The sequence below is a fragment of the Anas platyrhynchos genome, chromosome 7 (assembly GCF_047663525.1).
Source record: "Anas platyrhynchos isolate ZD024472 breed Pekin duck chromosome 7, IASCAAS_PekinDuck_T2T, whole genome shotgun sequence".
Classification (NCBI taxonomy): Eukaryota; Metazoa; Chordata; class Aves; order Anseriformes; family Anatidae; genus Anas; species Anas platyrhynchos.
The window spans coordinates 18028048-18037598 of NC_092593.1; the positions used below are offsets into that span (position 1 = coordinate 18028048).

At 40.8% G+C, this 9551-nt stretch overlaps 1 protein-coding gene across 3 annotated transcripts in view; it reads right to left on the reverse strand.

Moving 5' to 3' along the window:
• Positions 1–5812, reverse strand: part of LOC101798883 (dipeptidyl peptidase 4) — a 63593-nt gene extending 57781 nt beyond the window's left edge. For 2 of the 3 annotated variants that reach the window (XR_011810605.1, XM_038182603.2), the window contains exons 1-2: positions 5353–5801; positions 5166–5250 (exon numbers count right to left, since the gene is read on the reverse strand). Coding sequence is in view for 2 of the 3 variants with exons in the window: in XM_038182603.2 (XP_038038531.1) it covers positions 5166–5250; positions 5353–5358 (91 nt within the window). In the remaining variant the exon portion in view is untranslated. Of the gene's footprint in view, positions 1–5165; positions 5251–5352 lie in introns of all 3 variants that reach the window. The other variant, XM_072040858.1, reaches the window with a different exon arrangement.
• Positions 5813–9551: the final 3739 nt, after the last annotated feature.

The following is a 9551-nucleotide window of genomic DNA, read 5'->3' on the forward strand; positions in this document are numbered from 1 at the left end:
TGCAGTGACACCAACCTAGGGCAGTTCCCCAGGTATCACTGAGGCTGTGGAGATTGTCCCAGAGAGGGATAATCAATAGCTCTGGTATCCCTCCCACATTTGCCCCATCTCATGCAAACTAAGGAAATAAAAATAGCAGAAGTGTTCCATAGATAGCAACTAACTGCTGGTAAATTTGTTTATATGCATTACTCAACTCTCAAATTAGGGTAGATAAGAGAGTTAAATGACAGCTAGAGAAGTCAAGGTCATATAGCAGGAAAATATGTCTACCTTCCTTCAGAGGACAAAAATTTCAGATGAAATTGAGCAAGCAATTGTGTCTCTCTCAAAACAGCATTCAGACTAAGAGGATCCTGTAATGCTATGCAAGGTGTATGAATAAATGGGGAAAAGGGAACAGCTACAACAATCAGATTCAAAATAAGAGACTGTTTGGTCAGACAAATCTACAGTATGTTCACAACAGACTGGCTTATTAACCTACTGTATCTTCCTAACAACTTTGGAGAGCATTTCAGTCATGATTTTGACTAAAGTCATTTGAAGCTACGTTACTGGAAATAACTTCTGCTCACTGTTTATATAATGCTTCCCTAAAAACACACAAACTCAAGATTCTTGTCTAAACCTTATTTTTTGAATCTAGACTGAAAAAAAATTCCACTTCAAAGATCGATTTCTAACCCACAGGTTAAAATTCATTTACACATTGTTCAGCTTTCTCCCTGAACACCTTTAAAACAAAGGCCTTTCACAAATCATGGTAATACAAGACTCCTTATTCCCAAGAAAACTGGGACAGATCACAGCTACCAGATTAATTCAACTTGTGGCACAGGTCTTCAAATATGAATCGTGTATCAGCCAGACATCTCTGTATTTTTAAACATCCTTTTCAGTTGCAAGTAGGGTGTTGACATAGGCAATAGATACTCCTCCACACCATCCAGTCACAAATCTGCTTAGCATAGGACAAATTGCAGATAGGATAAACAGGGTAAGACTGTTGATATGTGACCATCCCCAAAAGAACAATAAGAGCTATTTGGAGGCTTCAATTTCCTCTTCTCTCAGTTATACATTAAACTAGCTGTGAGGAAGATCTGCAACCTCATCTCTCTCGAGTCCTTGAACCGAGAAGCTGTCTCAGCAGTCCCAACATTTTTCAAATCCAGGATGACAGGAAGAACTCATTGGACTTTTGCTGCCAGTAATCCTTATCTCTATATTTTTTTCCAGGCACTAGTAAAAACTAGCTCACTAGTCAGATTTCGAATTCATGAAGTTTCTCCTCTCACACACCTCAAAGTCATTAACTTTCCCAGAACCCGTTACGCTTTTTCAACCTCTTCTAGGCATATTTCCTCTCAACAGAGCACAGCAGCCCATGCACAGTATCACCTATCACAGTGATAAACCTTCTCATTTAGTCAATATCTCACTCTCAGAGTTAGATGTCTGGGTAAAATAAACTGATTTGTGACCAGACAGTTGTACAGGTCTGCATACTATTTGTGGAAAGGCCTTGCAGAGGGATCTGGATAGGTTGGAGAGCTGGGCGATCACCAACCGCATGAAGTTCAATAAGAGCAAGTGCCAGGTCCTGCACCTGGGACGGGGAAACCCTGGCTGCACGTACAGACTGGGCGATGAGACGCTGGAGAGCAGCCTAGAAGAGAGGGATCTGGGGGTCGTGGTAGACAGCAAGTTGAATATGAGCCAGCAGCGTGCCCTGGCAGCCAGGAGGGCCAACCGTGTCCTGGGGTGCATCAAGCACGGCATCGCTAGTAGGTCAAGGGAGGTGATTGTCCCGCTCTACTCTGCGCTGGTGCGGCCTCACCTCGAGTACTGTGTGCAGTTCTGGGCACCACAGTATAAAAAGGACATGAAACTGTTGGAGAGTGTCCAGAGGAGGGCTACGAAGATGGTGAAAGGCCTGGAGGGGAAGACGTACGAGGAACGGCTGAGGGCACTGGGCCTGTTCAGCCTGGAGAAGAGGAGGCTGAGGGGAGACCTCATCGCAGTCTACAACTTCCTCGTAAGGGGGTGTCGAGAGGCAGGAGACCTTTTCTCCATTAACACCAGCGACAGGACCCGCGGGAACGGGGTTAAGCTGAGGCAGGGGAAGTTTAGGCTTGACATCAGGAAGGGGTTCTTCACAGAGAGAGTGGTTGCACACTGGAACAGGCTCCCCAGGGAAGTGGTCACTGCACCGAGCCTGTCTGAATTTAAGAAGAGATTGGACTGTGCACTTAGTCACATGGTCTGAACTTTTGGGTAGACCTGTGCGGTGTCAAGAGTTGGACTTGATGATCCTTAAGGGTCCCTTCCAACTCAGGATATTCTATGATTCTATGATTCTATGTTGTTTGTAAATTTCTTGTGGCAGCAGAACGCTACTAGATATGACACTGTCTCCTTTCTACTCAGCATCCTCTCACTCCTGGCTTTTCCTGAGCAGCTGGCCACCAGAACCACTGCTAGAGAAGAGGTAATGGCGTATGGCCACTGGATATTTTGAACTGCCTTTTGTATAAAAAGTTAGAGTAAGAAAAAACAGAAGTGTAAGTAAATATAGAAATGAGTCACGAGCAGACAGGCCACGTGTTTTAAGAAAATATTCATGCCTTAAGGGTAACCAGTTGCTACAGTAGTCACCTCTTGAAGAGCTCCTCAAGGCATAACAACACCTTCATCAACAGACTTCAAATATGACTGACTCCTGGAGCTACTTCGAGATTAAACTGTTTGATGCAAGCAGTCCTATATTTTATTAAATATAAAAATAAGGTGGCAAAACAAGACCCTCAAGATAAATACTGAAGGGCTGCTGTTCCCTAATCAAAATTAGGGAACATTTTTGCAAATATAAGTATGAAGTACTTATATTATTAGCCCATGCCAAATGGCTTCAAGAGAAGAAACAAAAGTAACACATTTCATTTCACAAGCCTATCATCCAGCCAACAAGCCAGAACACCTCTGGAGTGTCAAAATTCCATAAGCTTTCAAAACACTGGAGCCCATTTATCAAACTAATTTTGTGCTGCATGACTAATAAGCTTATGAAATTAAAGTACATGGAGGAGTATGGCAAGGCAAAAACCAAAGGTAAGAAATCTAAACTCAAAATATCTATGTGTATCAATAATCATTTTCACTCCCAGCACAATTGCTTGAACCATTAGGATGAAATAAAGATTTGACTGCATTTACAATTCCTTTTATCAGAGCATGCTTTGATTTCACACAGTCACAGTCATGCAAGCTGCTGCTCCTCCTTCCAGTTTTGCCACCTTTCATTTTGTACTCCGGTCAGTTCCTGTACTGACCCAGAAGACATCCTCACCTGACTTGTGCATCCTCACTTCATGCATAGGAACAGTGTAATCAAAGTGCACTAACATATGAAGAGCTATAGTTATAAGCGTACTACCTGTATACTCTCAGCTAACAGAAAACACAGGTTTAGCACCTTTCAGTCAAAAATTCAAAGTTCCTGAACTTGCAGTAATTTCAGTTATTATTCAGATGTTACAACTGACCTCATTTGGGAAAAGTCAGAACTTCAAGTTTTCAAACTGGCACCTCTCCGTCTCTGTCCTTATTTCAGACAAATGGACCTACTGAATTACCTAGATGTGCTAGATAATTTCCCACTCATTAATTTCAGCCATTAGCAAAAAGACTGACACATTGCCTTACTCTTTCGCAATAGACAAAGTGGCACAAGCCAAGGTTGATGGTATGGTAGGATTCTGTATTTCATACAAGAGAGGTGCTTCTTTAATTTTTTTTAACTATAGAACTCAAAGACCAATTCTAAATTGCTGCCACTTCTACAGGAAAAGGATTCCTGTGCTACAGCCTATGAAAGAAGACCCATTTGATTTTCAGTAAGATAGAGCATTAATATTAAGGTAGACTAGTAGTAACCCTTCAGCAGAGTAGAGGCCTGTACGCTGAATTCTTTGGCTAGGCACTATGTAATGATGTACACATGCATCTGATAAAGCATTAAGATCTTTTCAGTTGTGATTTCCATAGCTTCTTAAAGTATTTTCTGTCACCTCGAAAATCTGCTTTTTTAGATTAGTGGCAAAAAGCACTCAAAAACTAGCAGAAAGGAGAGTGCATCCACTGATGCAATTTTAAGCCCAGAAGATAAATAAACCAGATATCTGGACTCTGAAAATCTGGTTACTAATGGCTGTGATATTATTAATTACAGAGATGAATCGCCAAAGATTTATATGTAAGCTATGCCATATGAACAGTACAGTGACACAAATTTTGCTTCTTTAATTGACATAAAAATAAACACCAGAACGTTCTATACACATAAGCAATTGCTATATTTACTTCTGAACACACAAAAAAGATCAACATACATATCTTCATACTTTCTGGGATCAACCTAACAAACTTAAGACTACTAGAGGTCTGATCTAGAAAATACTTTGACTTCTTAAAGTTTGCAATGCTGAATTCTACATATTATACAGCTCAGCTGTTAATCATGAGAACATAACGAGAGTCATTAATCTGCAGCCTGGCCATACCAGGTGGGAGCAATGTATTGCTGGATGAAGATTTAATGCTGTTTTACATTAACACCAAAGCTACAATGTCAACCTGGAAAGTACAAACTGATCAGAGTCCAAAAACACATTCCAAATCTTTTCCTACTTTTTTTTTTTTTGACCTCTGTAACAGCATTGTATAATTTCATTCAATAAATGTTAACAAATAAAAAGTTGTGCAAACAAAGCAAGTCAGGAGGAGTATAATCTTATCTCTTCAACACACCCTAGAGGACTTAACAGTTTGCATTTTACTGCCTGTTCTACAGCTTTCAGCTGTGCTAGGAAAAAAGTGCTGAAACTCGTAATACTTGTAACTAGCATTTTCTAAGTTTACACGGGAATTAAGCGTCTTTTTATTTTCTCCCCCAAGCCCTCTAGGTGAGACACCTTCTTGAAGTACCTCCCAGTTTCACAGCGCCAACGCTACCAACGCACGAGTACAAACTTTCAGCAAAACTCCAACCGCGAAGCCCACCCCCGTGCGGGGGCAGAGCCCCCCCAAGGCCGGCAGAGACCGAGCCCCGGCAGTTTCGGGGACCCCTCCCTCCCTTCGTCCCAGCCCGGCGGCGGACTTACTGCCGGTGAGCAGAGCCACGGGCACGGCGATGACCGTGATGACAACGGCAACCCCCAGGAGCCCCAGCAGCCACTTCAGGAGGGTCTGCAAGGAGAAGTCTCGTCAGGCGGCAGCCGCACAGGGCCCACGACCTGTGCCACCCGCCCCGAGCAGGGGGTGCCCGGGGCCCCCCTCTCCCGGACTCACCTTCATGGTGCGATGGAGCAGCGCTGTGAGGCGGCGGGCGGGGCCGCGGCGGCTGTTCTGGGCTCGGGGGCGAGGCGAGGGGAGGGGAGGCGAGCAAAGGGCCTGCCTCGGGGCCCTGTGAAGCTGCTGCCGCCCGCGGGACCGGCCTCGGAGCAACGCTGGGTGCTTGGGGCCCGGGGCGGCTGCCGCTTGCAGGAAGCGAGCAGAGGCAGGCGCTGGGGGCTGAGCGAGATCACGTTTTTCCTGCTAGCTCCGCAGCTTCGCGGGGTTTCTCAGAGCTGTGGTTTCGCCTTCGGTTCAAACGCTGTGAGCGGGGTAACAGAGCTATACGTTGGAGAGGAAGGACCCTTGACACTGAAAGGATTTCTGTAGGAAAGCAGATAACGCCCACGCGGAGGTCCCAGAAGTGAATTGTCTTCAAACGCCAACGGCAAAGCTCTTAATGACATAATAACACCAGCATTTCAGGTTTCTACTCTTTGAACTTCTTTCTCTCGAGTTCTGGAAAGACTGATAAAAATGCAGTAAAGAATATTACATTCTTTAGTACTGGTTCTTGTCATAAAAGGTAGATCGTTGTGTAAGTCTGCAAAATGGAAGTTTAACAACAGAAGACAAAGTTTGCAACATAGTATCTAACGTGATGGAAATTCACAGCTTGCTTATTGCTAATTTTGTTGTACAGGTGAGCCCACGGTGGACTGTTAAAAAGTAAAATTATAGTGAAGTGGCAGTCTTTCATATTAGATAGACTTTCAGAAGTCTTACAGGTCCATTTGAATACTCAGTATCTATCTAGTACACTGTACCATTATGTGCCTGACTCACTAACAAGAAAAAACAAAAAACAGAAACCAGCCAACCCCCCTAAGGTAAATTTTCCTCTTCCCAGTGAGCAGGAATCAAAACATGCATATAACCAGCCAATGTATGCTTTGTTTTCTATGTTCAAAGCATTTAAACGATGACCATCCTATGTCTCAAAGCGTAGCATGGTCAAGGTATAATCTCAGTCCTCTGGTAAAATGCACCCGAATACTCTCAAGCTTTTCTTAGCCAAGTTGCAGTTTAATAATATATTGAGAGATTATCTGCAAGCTTTTAGTGTTTCTCAGTGATTATTTTAAGAAGGAAAAGACCTCCACTGACAAAACATATGCCTAGCTTCTGCTAGCTCCAGTGGGTACAGAATTTTAAATACCTTTGCAAATTTGGATTTATGTTTCTAAGACCAAAATGTCTTTAGTCTGCTGTGTTTCTGACTCTGGTCATACTAAGGAAGTTTATGGGACCACATTGTGTACCGAGAACCACCTGAATTTTCCATCAAGAGTAAAGATAGCAGAATATGCTTTCCATTTAATTGCAATGGTAGCTAGCATTTATTTTCTACACCTTGGAAGAATCTTAAGTTGCTCTTGTTTAATCAAAATATCAGTGATCCCAAAAATATTTGTAATGGTCGTGCTTCTGGGTGCTCTGTCGGATTGTCTTTTGGGATAGCCTGAGACCTAAAAAGTGTTTCCAGCCAAATATTTCAAATTCCTTTCTACTATGAAGTTCTTTTGCAATCAGATGTGTTAATATGATGCCAAGAGATTAATTAAATGAATATTCAGCAGTGGCTGCTACACAATAAAAATTGAGAAACCATAGCTGTTCATCATACTGTATGCTGAACACAAAAGTATTCATTAAGAATAAGGTTAAGTAAGTTGTATAACTAAGAAGAGCTACTTACTAGAAAGAACCAAAATGCAGCTTTCAGCCTTAAGGCTGGCTTCCCTAAACACTTGGTGGACATGCCAGATGTGATATCTCTTTCAGGCTTCTAGCCTCAGTAGAACTCAAGGCTCTGATATTTAATTGAATCTTCCCTCCATAAATATCTGGAGAAGTCCAATAGGAAAAACAGAAAAAAATAAGCTCTGTTCTGCAGAACAACAACAACAAAATTGTTTGGGACTAAAATATATACAGTCTGTTTTACAGATGCAATAATGTATTCCAGATGTCTCAACATGTGGCTACAGGAGACAAAGTGAGTGCTAGAAAAAGTTTTACACTAATTCCATAGCTCAATTCAAACATGCTGTGAGGAAGAGAAAGCAAAAATGCTGTTAGCACTGAAGAGTGTTCATGCTCCAATTGAGTGAAGTGTGTCTTTTGGTAACAAATATATATATATATATATATATATATATATATATATATATATTTTTTTTTTTTTCTTCCCCCCCCCAGGAATTTCCTTTTTATGCTGAAATAGAATAAGGACAGTTCGGTAATTCATCATTACAATGAGAGTACTGTGAAGAGAGTTAACTGTAAATCAGGAAAACAAATAAGAAAACAAAACAAAACAACTTGCTTCCTGTGGTTATTATCATTGGAACAGTCATTTTGATGTGGCTAATAGCAGCTGTCGTTTAGTTCTTTCAAGTTTATGTATTTTTCTTTAAAAAATGAATTTCCTGGCAACTGAAAATTCTTGTCACATGCCCACAGAGCACAGTTGAATGGTTATAGTATCTCAAGTTTATGTTCTTTTTTTTTTTTTGTGTGCATTCAGAGGAAAAGAGTTTAAGAAAAAAGGGAAAGAAAATTGAAATATGATATTTAATTACAATTTTTTTTGTTTGTTTCTTTAACATGCTTATTTTTCCAGATACTTAACAAATAGACTGGAATACGGGAAGGAAGCTGTAGAATTAAGGTCCAAATATAGTTAATAAAGGAGAAAATATTGGGAACACTTTTGAATATAAAGTCACTGGAATTCTGGGTAGCACAGAGGATTCTAAATATGTGCATGAATGCACAGAATATGCAATTTTAGAAACTGCATATACACAACGAAGTCAAAGTATCTGGTGCAGTGGTACTGTTTCCATACATCTTAAAGAAGGTATAAGGTTCAGTTTTCTAGTAGAGTGAAGAAGTCAGTGGGGAGAGAATTAAAACAAACAAAAAAAATAGTTGTTGTACCATAAGCTGCATCTATGATACATTTACAATGTGTTTCCCATAAGATGGGATCCATAGCCTAACTCTGTAGACATAAATCTTACTCAAGGTGTAGAGGGGCATCACAACAGTGTCATCCTTCGTAGCATAAAAGTCAAGATCCCTTATGCACACCTGATTTTACACACATTAGATTTTAACAAGCTGTATGCAGTTTTGGTCCTTGACTGAAAAGGGTGAAAGAAGGATTAATGTTTCTGAGAGTGGATGAGGGCGTATCCCTGTATGTAATGCAGCAACGTGCTCCTGAGCAAGATTCTCTTAGGCAGTCACACTTCCCTTCCTTTACTTGTACAGAGCAAATTGAAGCCCCCCTCATACAAGCAGAGGACCACAGGGAATGCAATCAAAATAATAACAGACAGCTGTTGCTTCATTGCCTGGGGACTCTGAAGAACATTTATTATTTAAAAGCAGTCTCAAGGCCACTCTCAAATTCCTAAATTTTTCTACAAATACACCACTCACAGCAAAAGGCCTTAGAAAGGCGAGATCTCTCCCTTACTAGAGTACAAAATTAAGATTAAAATATAAATAGCAATTCTCTGTAGCCTTGACTGCTGCAGCTATTCTGCTTTCTATCAGCCTGAAGACGTGAATAGCTATTGTCTAGTACAGACATTTTTTGAAGAAGTGAATGCTACTTATTTACATTTATACCATTAACTTAATTACATCTAGTATGTACAAGAAATATTTGGCACGTACCTTGTGCTTGATTCCAAATGACCTTGTCATTTCAGGGTACTTAATTCCTAGTCCAGTTCTGCTAAAACTTGTGTTTGGAACTTCTGAAGCTTGCTTAACTTCATCTGATTTCTGAAGAAAGGGTGTCTTTTGATTCATGCTCTAAATTGGGACTCAGAAAATTACAGTTTAAATATTTTTGTTGTGTTCCAAGCAACCTGCATAACTTTGAGAAAGTTATTTATATCCCTTCTGTTCATAAAAACATAATTTGTAAAAATGTGGAAAACAGTACTTACATAGATGACAAAGCCATCATCAGAAGATACTCAAGTACACTGGGGACAGACACAACAATTGGTAATTCAGGAATCCTGACCTTCAGAATACAGAATATCCTGGACATAATGGAGTAAAACACATTAAAGACATTTTCTCAGTCTATAGAAATAAGAGTTAATTGTACCATTTCAGCCTGGACCGTA